The 15,056-nt window shown below is 42.6% G+C and overlaps 2 protein-coding genes across 2 annotated transcripts in view; both read left to right on the forward strand.

Moving 5' to 3' along the window:
• Positions 1-13,884, forward strand: part of LOC109309163 (ankyrin repeat and SOCS box protein 7) — a 26,532-nt gene extending 12,648 nt beyond the window's left edge. The window contains exons 3-4 of the mRNA XM_019533799.1: positions 2,375-2,635; positions 13,271-13,884. Coding sequence (XP_019389344.1) covers positions 2,425-2,635; positions 13,271-13,884 — 825 coding nt within the window. The 5' untranslated portion in view covers positions 2,375-2,424. The remainder of the gene's footprint in view (positions 1-2,374; positions 2,636-13,270) is intronic.
• Positions 13,885-14,477: 593 nt separating this feature from the next.
• The window catches only part of LOC109308781 (ankyrin repeat and SOCS box protein 7-like), a 19,508-nt gene continuing 18,929 nt past the window's right edge, over positions 14,478-15,056 (forward strand). Inside the window, exon 1 of the mRNA XM_019533184.1 lies at positions 14,478-14,538. Within this exon, the coding sequence (XP_019388729.1) occupies positions 14,478-14,538 (61 nt within the window). The remainder of the gene's footprint in view (positions 14,539-15,056) is intronic.

Below are 15,056 nucleotides of genomic sequence, written 5' to 3' on the forward strand. Positions count from 1 at the left end.
GGGGGTGGAGGAGGGTGGCTCTTGCCAGTGCACACACCCTTGGGAAGGCATGGGGGGCATGTGCCTCTCTAGATCTGTGCACAGGGCAAGGTTGGGGTGCATTCCCAGTGGCTGCGCTCGGGTGTATCGGGTGGTGATGGTGCTGTGAGGTGGGGCTACAGCAAATTTTGGGGTCACTCTAGCCCCACTGTAGCCCTGCCTTCCAGCACTGGCCACCCCGCTCCACCCAGCCCGAGCACAGTTGCTGGGAAGAGGCTGGAGCAGCCCTGGCCCAACAACACAGCAGCAACCTGCTCTTGCTTCGTGTACAGATGTGAGGGGGCACATTCTCCCTGGCGGTGCATGCAGTGGCAGGACCCAACTGTCTGCACCTCCCAGAAAAGTCACTGGCTCTGTCTTCCACCCCACCCTGGCTGTGCAGCACCTGCCCCTGCTCCAACCCTAGCCTCATCTCTACTCCCTCCTTCACCATGGGGGCTTCAGTCTTCACCATGGGGGCCTCAATCTGCACGTGCCCGCCTCCCCTCCTCCCCTGCCCACCAACAGCCAGGCGCTATTCTCCAAGCTGTTGGGCTGCTCTCCCGGCCACGTGAATTCTGCAGCTGCGTGCATGCATGCAACATTTATTGGTGATGTTAAATCGTCAAAAAAAGCTGATTGTTGGTAATGTCAATTTTTTATTTTATCACCGCTGATACAATATGAACAATATTGGTGCATCTCTACTTACTTCATATGCATAAACGTCAGGTCACTGGTCCCCAGCCCAGAGCTTGTGGTCATTATGTTAACAAAAGACCCTTCAGCACTGTTCATAGCCACAGGAAAGTAAAGGCATTAAAACTGAAGTTGACTAGGAAAGACAAGGATTACTAATCCTGTGGGGTGTTACTTGGTCAATATGCTCAATGGCTGGTATGACAAGGGATGGGGTGTGTTGCAGGTGAAGTATTGTATTGGCAACCCTGTCTTAAAGATGCACTTTTAAGGCTTTTTTTTTAATGGGCCATCTTCTAAAAATTTATTTCTTAGTACCTTTTAGTTCTTATTGAAACTCAATGTCTTTTTCTCTAGAACAGTCTCTTTCCTGTCTTGGTGTTCTGTATTAACATCCACCCTACAGCATCTGAATATTTTTCTGTCGATAATCTGCTGTTGCTTACGCACTTTGTTCTGGTATTCCTTGCCATACACTACGGAGAGGTATTCCTATAACGAATGTAGTATGCTTGAAAATGCAAACACTGATCTGAGTTCATATGCTGTGAAGGGCTTCATAAATATCTGAGTGATTTTTTTTTTTTTTGTCCCTGGGTGTCTAGCAAGTGGGTCTTAAGATGATTCTATTCTTCAAACAAAGCATGAAATGCAGTTTTCGTATATTTTTTCCCAGTTGTGTTAGTCTCTACACAGTGCCTTATTATACGCAGCCTAGTGTTTAGTCCCGTTCTGTATTTGAGTAATTATTCAGAAGGACGTGTCAAGCATTTGTGTTCTTGGATCTTTCATAACCTTGCTTTCATATCTTACCCTCACAATATGAAGGTCTTTTATAGTTTTTTTTATGGATTCCACAAGCCAAAATAATGAGATCATATTGTTATCCATATTAGGAATTAATATAATTCTTATATCTTCACATTTTTTAAAGCATTTTATAAACGTTAACTCTCTCACATCCCTGTGAGGTAGATCACATGTCAAAAGACTAAGTAGATATGCTGTGATTTTTTATTTTAGGTGAAGAGAAAATTTCTAGAGAAAGTTCTCTATGATTAAGCAAAAAAGATAGAGTAGATTTCTCTGCCAATATAACACTGTTTGATGCAGTACTTTAGCATTGGTGAATTGATCTAATGCAGTGGTTCTCAATCTTTTTAAACTGAAGGCGCCTCTCTGAAAATACTACTTTTCCACTTTTAATCATGTGTTTTTTGCCTAAAGAAAAATAATAATATGAACTCTTGCAAAGAACTCAGAAAGGCCAAAACAGGTCAGAGTGATTTGATGCTATGGATTTCTGTTTGAATTCTCTAGGATTATTTTGTGAATCATGAGCATACCTAACAGTGCTAAAATTGCATGGAAGCATGATGGTTAACTCTTAGATTACTTTTGAATTTAAAAAAAAAAGCAAAAAAAGCTGTATGCTATTAAATGTGTAAGTTTCCCTTTCTATTAGGATTTAAGCATTAGGGGCCTACAGCTGTCTTTTTTCTAGCCATTTTAAGTATCTAGCTGTTCTTGATACTGTTTTATGGTGGACTTAATCTCAGTTTGTACTCTTTGTTGCTTGATGTCACTCTTTTTATTTCACCAAATTCCCTCTTTCTAGTTCTGGCTGTAATTTATGTACACTTTCTGTTGATTCAAGGTGAATAGTATGACCTCATGACACTCTTGTAAGAGTCAGAGTCAGCTAGGATGTTACACCATCACTGTCGGAGGAACCCTGAACTACAGGAAGAGTTACAGATTCAGGCTGCAGTAGCTGCTGGGGATGTTCACACCGTGCGCAAGATGTTGGAACAAGGCTATTCTCCAAATGGTCGAGATGCCAATGGTTGGACCTTGCTTCATTTCTCTGCAGCAAGAGGAAAAGAGAGATGCGTTCGGGTTTTTCTGGAGCACGGTGGTGAGTTGTCTTTGTTTGAGCTCTGTTCAAAGTTGGAAGTTCTCCAATCCCAGATAGATGTCAGATTATTTCTGAAGCAACTCTCTCCTCCCACCCTCCAGTCTCTTGCGATTTGTGCTTCATTACTATCTCTGCCCCGCATGCACAGTATTCATTTTGGACACTGGTTCCATAACTGAGCTGGCAAATTAACTCTTAACCTCACCTCTTTAGCATTCAGGATTGCCAGGGAGCGCTTGCAGGAGTAAGTGAGCATTTATAAAAGTAAGGGAATAGGGAGGGACTGGTTAGAATAAAATGCAACCAACAGCATCTTTTAAGCCTTGTCTGGAGTGTGAGATGAGGATGGGAAGGCATATTCTGAGTCAGGTGAGCAAGCTTAACCTTCAGTCATGGGGAAAAGAAGACAGTTTATAACTTTATAATTTGGGTCATGAATAACACTAAGCTTCTACATAAGAATTAACTCAGTATGCTGACTTGTGTGTGAACTGCAGATACTCTTCTTTCTTTCTGTTGGGTTTTACTGGTAGTTGGCTAACTTGAGTTGATACATATTTTTTAGCAGTGGAGAAAATTAGACCCTATTTTCTAGATAAAGTTCAGGAAGTTAATCTTGCCATTTGAAGGGTATAAACATTAAAGACAAGTAGTTGGTTAAGGTTAGATAAGAGGTTCATTTTAAGAGAAATATCACTTCCAGCAGCAAGATCTGTTAACCTGTAAGTCTTTCAGAGGAAGTGGTAGAAATAGCATCTCTTGAGTTGCCTAAAATAATTGAGAAGCGAGCTCATTAGGCAAATGAGTTTCTAAAGCAGAGTGTGAGGTTCTTCCTGTCCCATGGAATCTCAAATAAGGGATATTTTATTTGAGATGCATTATTTATACAAGTAATGATGTACTGGACCAGGCCCCTGGTTTGTCTTGATTTCACATGATTTGTCAAGTACTAGGACATTTTAAATGGCATACTGGAGCAATTGAAAGTCAGCACATACCAGACTGAGGGGGCTTTAACAGGCAAGATGAAATTTCTAATTTCATAACTTTCAAGTACTTGATTGTAAACCTGGACATAAGGACTTTTATTTTATACATTTAGTTAAACTGTAAACTTGGATTTCTCTTTCAGTGCATACGTCGTCTTTTATAACCTTTTTTCTATAAATGATGCTAACTGCCTGCTTTTTCCCCCCCTTGTTATATGGAGTAATAACTGAATCTATTGCCAAGTAAAAATTGCTCATAATAAAATAGCCTCATAATAGCAGCAGCATAGCATTCAGTCAGAGGAACTGGGAAGTTGAGTAACTAGGCACCTGAAGAGGATGAGATTCCAAGTGTGGGAGTTACTCAGCTAGAAATAGACTGACCATTGCCAGATATTGTCATAGCAGCTAATACACAGGGCTTCAGCTTTTCACTGAATTGTAAGTGCTTTACTTGATTCAGCCAGCCTTTCAGAGTGGCATAAAAGTATTGGACCAGAGGCAAGGCTGAATCAAGCAAAAGGAGCTATCAGATGCAAAGATAATATACCAGACCAAAATTAGAAGGAATTTCTTAGCAATTTGATGACATGACTGGAACTTGGACAGGACAGTGGAGAAATCTTAGTCTCCATATAGCAGTGACAAATAGTCCCTAATTTTACTACCTTCCTAGTGAGAGAGTTTTTCCTAATATCCAACTTAAACTTCCCCTTGCTGCAACCTGAGCCCATTGCTCCTCAGTGGTGGCAGATGACAGAGCAAGAACAGTCCAGCTCCATCATCTTTGGGACCACCCTTCAGGGAGTTGAAGGCTTTAACTAAGTCCCCCTACCTTCAGTCTTCTCTTCTCCAAACTAAATAAGCCCAGTTCCCTCAGCCTCTCCTTAAAAGTCATGCCCCCCACTCCCTGAACCATTTTTGTTGTCCTCCATATTTGTCCACATCCTTTCTATAGTGGGGGGCCCAAAACTGGACACGGTTACTTCAGATGTGGCCTCACCAGTGCTGAATAGAGAGGATTCGTCACTTCCCTCGATCTGCTGGCAATGCTTCTACCAATGCAACCCAGGATGCTGTTAGCCTTCTTGGCAACAAGGGCACACTGCTCATATTCTGCTTGCTGCCCACTGTACCCCCAGGTCCTTTTCTGCAGAGCTGCTGCCAAGCCAGTCAGCCCCCAGCCTGTACCAGTGCATGGGATTGTTCTGTCCTGAGGGCTGGACTTTGCACATCTCCTTGTTGAACCTCTTGAAATTTCTTTTGGCCCAATCCTCCAATTTGTCGAGGTCTCTGAGTCCTAGCCTTACCCTCCACCGTATCTACTAATCCCTCCAGCTTCATGTCACCTGCAAACTTTTTGAGGATGCACTCCATCCCATCTTTCAGATTTGTTTATGAAAATATTGAACAAAACTGGACCCAGGACTGACCCCTGGGGCACTCCACTTGATACTGGCTGCCAGCCAGACACTGAGCCATTGCTTACTACCGTTTGAGCCTGATGATCCAATCAGTTTCCTGTCCATTTTACAGTCCATTCATCTAATTCATACTTCCCTGGCTTGCTGGAGAGACTGTTGTGAGACCATATCAAAAGCCTTGCTGAAGTTGAAGTATATAATATCCACTGGTTGCCAAGCATCTCATTATAGAAGGCAGTCAGGTTGGTCAGGCATGACTTGCCCTTGGTGAATCCATGCTGACTGGTAGTAATCAGTAATCACCTTCTCCTCAAATGTTTAGAAATGGATTCCGTGAAGACCTGCTCCATGATTTTTGCAGGGACTGATGTGAGGCTGACTGGTCTGTAGTTCCCTGGATCCTCCTCCTTCTCTTTCTTAAAGATGAGCACTATATTTGCCCTATTCCAGTTATCTGGGGCCTCTCCCAATCACCATGAGTTTTCAAAGACAATGGCCAGCAGCTCTGCGGTCACATCAGCCATCTTCCTCACCACCCTCAGGTGCATCCTTTCTGGATCCATGGACTTGTACATGTCCAGCTTTTCTAAATGGTCTCTAACCTATTCTTTTGCCACTGTTGGCTGCTCACCTCCTCCCCAAACTGTGCTGCCCAGTGTAGTGGTCTGGGAGCTGCCCTTGCCTCTGAAGACTGAGGTGAAAAAGGCATGGAGCACTTCAGCCTTTTCCACATCACCTATCACTAAATTGTCTCCCCCCTTCAGTAAGAGATCCACACTTTCCTGATTATTCCTCTTGCTGCTGACATAGTAAAGCCCTCAAAGTAAGGAATCCACATGGGCTATTTTTGTTCAGCTTTGTGAAAGACCTGCCAAACTGCTGGAGCAATTTGAGCTCTAGGGAATGGAGGCTCCAGCAGAGCACCATGGAAAAAGAGGGGCATAGATCTTCACAGAAGTGCAGAAGTTAGGCAAGGTCATCTGATCCATCCTCTTAGCCAGCACAAGCCTTTTTCCTGTAGTATTTCTTTGTACATTTGAAGCGACTTGCCAAGACAACCAGCGCATGAAATAAATTAGGGAAAGAATTATGCTGTGCTAAGCCCAAATCTTCCAAGTCATGACCAGCTAGGATCTTAGGAGAGCACAGTTATTAACTGTCTCATGTTTTTTATCCCTCTACTACACTAGTTCTGTAGCTCAGCGTATAGTTTTTTGTATCAGAGTAATGGTGAGATCCGCTGAAGCCAGAAGAAATAGCTAATGAAAAGCCTGATGTCCTCCTGGGAGAAATCCTGGCTACATGACATCAAACTCTACCAAAACCAACCAAAAGTAGAGAATGTGAGATGCCGATCCCCTGGACTATCTCAGAAAGTGACTTTGTGGCTGAAGACGAATGTATTACTAGAAGCTTGCAGGTACTGCCCTTGGAAAATCTGAAGCAGGAAGTTATGTAATTGTCTGTTGGTTACCAAGACATACCCTAGTCTACCAGGTAGAAGTGAACCTGGAATAATAGGGATGCATGGTAGAGCTAGCAATTTTGCTTTTACAGTTTCCTCACCTAGATGATCTCATGATCACAGAGTTGAAAGGGACCTCACAAGGCCATATAGTCCCCCTGCTTAAGTCAGGATCATCCTTGACTAAACCATTCCAGCTAAGCGTCTGTCCAGCCTGCTCTTGAAAATGCCTAGGGTGGAGATTCCACAGGTCTACGTAGCCTGTCCCAGTGCTTGACCACCTTCATAGTCAGAAAGTTCCTCCTAATTTCTGAACTAAATTCCTTTTGTTGCAGCTTGAAGCCATTGTTCCTAGTCCTGTGCCCTACAGCTGTAGAGAAAAGCTCATCCCCATTCTAACTACCCCTCAGGTATTTGAAGATCTGAAAGAGGTTTTGACAGCAGTCTTTTCTTCTCCTGACTAAATAGGCCCAGCTCTTTCACCCTGTCTTCATAAGTCTCGTTTCCCAGGTCTTTCTAGTTTTTTTGTTTGTTTGTTTGTTTTTTGCTCTCTGCTAGACTCTTTCCAAACTGTCCACATTCTTTTTGAAGTGTGAGGCCCAAAACGGGACACAGTACTCCAGGTGATGCCTCGCCAGTGCTGAATAGAGTGGAATAATCGCTTCCCTTGATTTGCAAGTGACACTCCTGTTAAATACAATCCAGTATACTGTTGGCCTTTTTTGCAACAGGAGCATACTGTTGGCTCTCGCATCTGGTCTGCTGTAACTCCCAGGTCCTTCTTTGCAGTACTGCAGCCCAGATAGTCAGTCATTCCCCAGTCTGTATTCCATCTCAAGTGCAGGACTTTGTACTCGTTCTTGTTGAATTTCATCTAGTTGATTGTGGACCACTTTTTCATGTCATTCTGGATTCCATCTCTGCCTTCCAGAAAGTCTGCAACTCCACCCAACTTGGTGTCATGCACAAACTTGCTAAGCGTGCACTCAATCCCATCATCCAAAACATTCATGAAGATATTAAACAATACGAGACCCAGGACAGACCCCTGGGGAATGCTGTTGGAAACCTTCTCCTAAACAGGCACTAAGCTGCCATTGAAGATGACTTGTTGAACATGATGACTCAACCAATTACGTATTCAATTTTGTCTAGTTTGTCTACTTTTGTCTAGTTGGGATTTCCTTAGTTTGATAATGAGAATGTTATAGGACATGTTGTCAAAAGCCTTGCTAAAGTCAAGGCATTTCGCATCCATTACCGGCCCCCTCCCCCCCCCATCCACAGAGTCTGTCAACTTTCAGAAGGAAATTCGGTTGGTCTGGCATGACTTCCTCTTGATGACCCCAGGCTGGCTGTTTCTGATCACAGAATCATACAAAATTAGGATTGGAAGGAACCTCCTGGAGGTCATCTAATCCAACCCCCTGCTCAAAGCAGGACCAACCCCAACTAGATCATCCCAGCCAAGGCTTTGTCTAGCCAGGTCTTAAAAGCCTCCAAGGATGGACATTTCACAACCTCTCTGCATAGCCTGTTCCAGTGCTTTGCTATGCTCCTTGTGAGAGTTTTTCCTAATATCCAACCTAAACTTCCCTTGCTGCAACTTGAGACCCTTGCTCCTTGTTCTATCATCTGCCCCCACTGAGTGAAGTGTAGGTCCATCCTCTTTGTAACAAGTTCACCTTGTTCTCTAGGTGCTATGAAGTAGGTTCCCTTGAGGATTTAAGGCATGATCTTTCAAGGTATCGAGATCAGACTGTCTGGTCCATAATTCTCCAGATCTTCCTCCTTCCTTTCTTTAAGATTAACATTATATTTGCCCGTTTCCTGTCATCTGGGACCTTACCCAACCTCCCGTGAGTTATCAAAGAGGATGGCCAGTGGCTCTAAGATTACCTTGGCCAATTTCTTCAGTACTCTACACCCCATCCCATCTGGCCCTATTCACTTGAAAGCCTGTATCTTCTCTAACCTGTTCTGCCATTACTCTAGGTTGTTTATCTTCTTCCGTATCTTTGTTGTGAACTACACTTGTCATCTGGTAGCTGCCCCTGTTTGTGACTACTGAAGTAAAAAAGGCATGAAATACTTCAGCCTTCTCTGTGTCATCTGTAACTAGACTGCCTTCTGCATTCCATAAACCATCTATGATTTCTTTGGTCTTACTCTTACTCAACATGGTTGCAGAATCCCTCTTTATTGCCTTTTATGCCTTTTGCTTGCTGCATTTCAGATCAGGCTGTGGCCTTCCTAATTTTCTCCCTGCATGTCTGTTCAGTACTTTTACACTCTTCCCCTAGAAAGGTGACCACACTTCCACTTCTTGTAGGATTCCTTTTTGAGTTTCAGCTCACTGAAGAAATTGCTGTGTAGCCAGACTGGCATTCTGTTATATTTCTCATTCTGCTCCATCACAATAGCTGGCTCCTGTGCCCTTAAAAGGACTTAAAAGGACAGATAATCACCTTGCCGGCGTCATTTGACCCCAGCATTCTTTCCTGCCCATGGCAGGGGGTCAGACTTGATGATCTGCTCAGGTCAACCCTACCAACTATGAAATTATGACGTTAAAGTACAGCCAGCTCTCTTGGAGTCCTTTTTCCCTCAGACTTGCTTCTCAGGGCATCCTTTCTGCCAGTTCCCTGAGTTTGCTAAAGTCTCTTTCTGCAGTCTTGTCTTTATTTTGCTTCTCTTGTTCCTTCTTCCCTTTAGGATCTTTAATTCTATGATTTTGTGGTCAGTGTCAACCCAGTTCCTCTTACCTTCACAGTCTTGACCACTTCCTCTCTCTCTGTGACCATCAGGTCAAGAAGAGCTCCCCACCCAGTTGGTCTCTCTCCTGTCTGTATCAAAAAGGAATCCCCCGCATTTTCCAATAATTTGCAGGACTGCTTGTGCACTGCTGTTTCCCACAGATAACCCAATAATTGAAAGTCCCCCTGACCCTGAAAACCAGGTCCTGTGAGTTGTAAGCTTCTGTCAGTCGTTTAAGGAAGGCCTCATCCACCACTTCCTCCTGGTCTGGTGGCCTATAGCAGACACCCACCATGACATGGCTGTTGCTCCCCTCTTATCTTTCACCAGAGGCTTTCAACAAGCCCATCTTCCACTTTGTACTGCACATCAGAACACATATATATCCCCTTTATATATAGAGCAACATCTTCTCTTTTTTCCCCCGCCTGAACAAATTAAGCCTGTCCACAGCCATGCTCCAGTCACATGAACTATCCCACCACCTCTCAATAATCCCAATTGTATCATAATTCCTCGATTTGTACTAGGACAACCAGTTCTACCTGTGTATTTCCCATGCTATTTGCATTAGTATATCAACACTTCAGGTATCTAACTGTTTGTCCTATCTTCTTCCTGAGAACATAGTGGAAGCCTCAGCAATTGCTTCCCCTTGTGAATTTTTTATTTAGATCCCCTGGCTCTTTAGGCTGGTCTTTACTATGTATTTGATCCAGGAAGAGCACACACCAACTGCAGATGCTTCCTTAGCCCAACGAAGGGTATTTATACCCGAAAGCTTGCAAAAAAGAATTTTTCCAACTATTTGAAGAATTTTGCCAAATATAAAAGATATCAGATTTACCCAAAGAACCTTGTCTGCCTATGTTAGACCAACAACTTATACTCTTGAAAGAAGACATGCTTTGCCCCACTGAACAATTGCTGCCCCGAGGTTACAAATTTTCTGTCATTAATGAGTTTGCTGATAACTGTAGGTGCTTTTTACATTTAATACAGCAATTAAATGTACTTGGAGATTAGGAGAAAATGGTACAAATGCTCTGAGCAGCTCATTATAGTTTCTCCAGAAGATGGCAGCAAAGCACTGGCTGAGCAGTAAGGGGCTGTCTCTTTTTGTTGTTGTTGTTGTGTTTTTTTGTTTTTGTTTAAATGATCTGGCTATTTAATTGAGTAGAAAATTGGTATCATTGGCCCAATAAAAAAGCATAATCTTAATAGGAATTAAAATATCATTACCATATGGTGCCGTCCATCATATTTGCTTTCTTGGAGCCTATCGGTTACATGGCTTGTTTACACAATTAATTGGATTTCTTCACTCTTCCTGAGATATACTAATCACTTACACAGAGCTTGGTACTTGGCTGGTCTTTATGATGGAACAATCAGATTTGCCAGGGGTGGGAACTGTAAAGCAATTTTAAAAAGGATGCCCTTGTTTTTGAGAGCCATTGCAGGGGCGGGGGAGGCAAGGAGAAGCCGTGCAGCAGCTGCTCAAATTGACTTGTGTAGAGCTGGCATAGACTTGTAATATCACAGTAATAGGCTGGCCTGCTGGGCATCCCATAGGTCGGGAAATTTGGCATTGGGAGCAACTGCAATTAACACTGTCACCACCCCCACCACAAAATTTCCAAGCCCTGCAGGCTAGATGGCATGACCCTGCATGCAGGGACTAGGGCTGCTGGTGTGATTTGGTGCAGGGGGCTGAGGCTGGGGCTGGAGTTAAAGCCTGATCTGGCATGGAGGGCTGGGGCCACAGACCAGCCTTGCACCGCACATCTGGCCTGCAAGAATACAAGGTTGGGTGCCACTGGTCTAAACCAGGTCACCCTATTTAAGCACATGATGTGGTGGCCCATCAGATACAGCATGTATGTACATCTGATATGCCTTGCAGAAGAGCTGAAGGATAGGATGGCAGGGTCTCTGACTACAGTTCCCAAACTTTTTTCTGTGACAACTGCATTCCTGGTATAATTCGGTTTTTGTGTGACTTACAGCTCTACTCATTAAGTGCTGTAGCCTTTAGTTGGGAAACTGCTTGCCTAGAAAATGGGCTGAGCAGTCTGAAAACAGGAACAGTAGGAGCAACTGATACTCATTATCTCAATTTTCATATTTAGTAGGGCCGGCAGTTTCATTTCGATGCTGTTTCGACTCGTTTCAAGCTCGAAACAGCAAAATCGAAATGAACCAGAGAACTTTGAAACAGCCTTGAAACAAAACGAGGCAAATGGAAACTTTTGAAATTTTTGAAACATTTCAAGTTTCAAAGCTCAAGCCAGGCTTGCCTGTAGGCAAACAGAAACTAAAGTAAGGAGAGGGAGGGGGAAGAGGGGGCGAGGGCGTGGGGAAGGACTGCTCTCATTATTGGAAGGATCGGGATCCATCAAAAATGGATTCCTCTGATCTCTTTTTTTAGTCTTCCCTGGACTCTATATTTTGCCAGTATATTTCTAGTAACAAGATGTATCCCAGCACAGTCCCAGGTATGTTCTCAGAACCATATTAAGGGGGGGGAAATCCTACCTGTTCTGTGACTGGATATTTGTTCTCTTGGTGTTTTCTTCTGTTTTTTTCCTCTTATTGGATCGTATAATAAGCTTCATTTGTGTAGTAAGTTGCCATTTGAGGCTAGAGTTGGTCTCTTACTCCCTTGGCTAGCAAGGGCTGTGAACAGAGCAGAAGATTTGGCCATATGTATACAGTACAATAGGGGTAGGTGAAGAGAGTATTTCTCCTGGGCACCATAATCCCCATTGGAAGAATACTGATAGCCTCCAAAAGAAGCTCTGTTCGATTCTATACCTTGTGGAGGAAGGGTCATACCATAGCATGGTCTTTGGCTCATCACATCTTTTCCTCCAAAGCATATTCATGGGAGTAGAGCGGGTGTTGGAATGAAACGCATGTCAAGATGGTATCAAATTTAAGGCTGGTTTTCTATGTGGACAGTACCTCTCTTCACACACCAAGAGACTTTGGTTGGGGAATGGACTTAAGCTTCCAAAATGTAAATGGATAGAAGATGCCTATGTTACTAGGCAACACTAGTAAGGAGGGAGGGGGTAAGAAGGTCCTCAGCCTGTCCTGCCAGCGGGGTAAGAAATAGTGGTGGAATGGTGACCATTTCTGTAGGCAACTTACTGGACTATGTACGTGAGAAGAAGGACTTTAAAAAAGAAATTGGAAGTGGGAAGTTTGTGTTGGAATTAGCTGAATTAGTTTGGTTATTTAATTTTAAAACTTGGATCCATTTGAATTTCTGTACTGTTAGGGGGGAGAATCTGTCCATCAGTTTTACTGACATTTCTTTTCCCCCTTCCCCTCTCCCTCGTAATGGCATGCTTACATTCTTGTAAAATCCTAAATTTTTGTAAAAACTATAAATTCAGAACAGACTCTTCATCTATAAAAACAGAGTTTATCAAGATAATCTGAAATAACATATATCTTGCATGCTTTGGAAATCCTACAGACCGCAGAGAAACTTTTTACCTAATACAGTATTACACCCTAAAAACAACACCATCTTGCCAGACCACAAAACATCCGCAATTTGGGACAACAGATGTTGCTACACATGCTTCTTTTTAAGAGCAAGAAGCGGCACACAGAAAAATAAAACGGAAAAAGAGGCATAATATTGTAGAGCTACAGGAGACTTGTATGGACCAGGAAGTTTGAGCTGTTTGATTTAAGGATGCTTGTGAGCTGTAGGAAGAGTGTGTGTGTGTGTGTGTGTGTGTGAGTAAAAATAACTTCATTTGTTCTAGTCCACTTCTTACCTTCACTTAATGAAAAAAATCTTTTGACCTTCTGTTAGTGGAATTTAGTCCATAAAAGCAAGAATTAGTTTGAAGTCTGTCAAACCATTTCAAATATTGCTTGAAATATACATTTTTTTAATGGAGTGCAATTTGACTCTCTCTTGCATCAGCCTTTTGTGCTTTTAAGGTCTAACTGTATTTTTTCTATTCTTTTACTTTAGCTGATCCCACAGTTAAGGACTTAATTGGAGGCTTCACTGCTCTGCATTATGCAGCCATGCATGGCCGAGCAAGGATTGCACGCTTGATGCTGGAATCTGAGTATAGAAGTGACATTATCAATGCAAAAAGCAATGATGGTTGGACTCCCCTCCACGTAGCAGCCCACTATGGCAGAGACTCATTTGTCAGACTCCTGCTGGAGTTCAAGGCGGAGGTTGATCCACTCAGTGATAAAGGTACTACACCGCTTCAACTGGCCATTATTCGTGAGAGGTCAAGCTGCGTGAAAATCCTTCTGGATCACAATGCCAACATCGACATTCAGAACGGTTTCCTGTTACGATACGCTGTGATCAAAAGCAATCACTCTTATTGCCGAATGTTCCTTCAGAGAGGGGCAGATACAAACTTGGGTCGTTTAGAAGATGGACAGACACCATTACACTTGTCTGCTCTTAGAGATGATGTGCTTTGCGCGCAAATGTTATATAATTATGGAGCAGACACTAATACAAGGAACTATGAAGGACAGACCCCACTGGCTGTTTCAATAAGTATTTCTGGAAGTAGCCGACCCTGTCTGGATTTCTTACAAGAAGTGACAAGTATGTAAGAAAATTTAATCAAAAGATGCATTGTCCTTTGATATCATTGGGTTTAGCCCTAGGAAAATTATTACAGATTAGCACCTCACTCCTAGTTAAATGCACTAAAAGGTCACTGGGGTTGGGTGTCGTATTTGACCAAAAATTTTGAACTCTAAGGATGTCCCATTAAAGCAAGCTTTGTTTAAATATGTAACATATTGCAGGCCTTCAATAAAAAAAAAATTAGCTTTACTAGGACTGGCCTTGCACATAAGCAAAGCTTAGATTCTTAGGCTTGATTGATTGGTTTGGTGTCCTGAAGAAACTCAAAAGCTAGCTGGCATTATGCCCAGGGCAGAAGAAAACTTTTTTCCGTGATTGATCTTCTTCCAACCTGCCCCCACAATGGGGAAAGCAAGGAGTGTCTTGCATTTTCCAGCCTTGCCTACCTTCTGCAGCTTGTGTATACATTCACAGATGGTAGCACTAGTTCTGGTTATTTTGTTAGCACTCTTGAAAGGAGAAAGGAGTTCTTATAATGTATTCACTTTTGAAGTTTAAATCGTCTTGAGTACGTGGAGCATAGCATATTTTAGAGTACCTGTTGTGATTTGTTGGAATGGCTGTCTTGCTGAAGTACTCGTCTCATTCCGAAAACTTTTTAACCTGTGACTACAGGTGTTAGATGTTATTAGGAGAACAGTGATATTAAGAATATTCTTAATGATTCTAACAGGGCTTGACTCTTCCTTGCCCAGCCAGGATAGTGTTTCAGTGAGACAGCTTCTAACTGAAAAGTATTATAGGACTTTTAAAAAGCCCAATGATAATTCTCTTGCTTCTGCATTTTGTGTTTTTCAAACCATAAAGGTTTAGCACCATATACAATATAGGCATTAGAGAAACTGAAACTTCATTGACAAAAATCAGATAGTGAAGCCTTTGAAACTGGAACTGGAACTGGCTATGAGGTTAGGTTTTCACCTTTTGGTGTTCACTAAAGGCATTCATAAACATCTGAAATCTAGAAATACAGTATTTGGACAGGTGGAAATCAGTAACAAGAAATGCAAGCAAGAATAACTGGTTTTAATTTCACTGAATAACTTTATCCAGAACTGGATTCTGTACCTTTTCCTGACTTCTTAGAAGACGCTCATCATTTTAACAGTACTGTTAAGGTTATTTATGGATGATA

This window comes from Crocodylus porosus, unplaced genomic scaffold (assembly GCF_001723895.1).
Source record: "Crocodylus porosus isolate Cpor-Errol unplaced genomic scaffold, CroPor_comp1, whole genome shotgun sequence".
Lineage (NCBI taxonomy): Eukaryota > Metazoa > Chordata > Crocodylia > Crocodylidae > Crocodylus > Crocodylus porosus.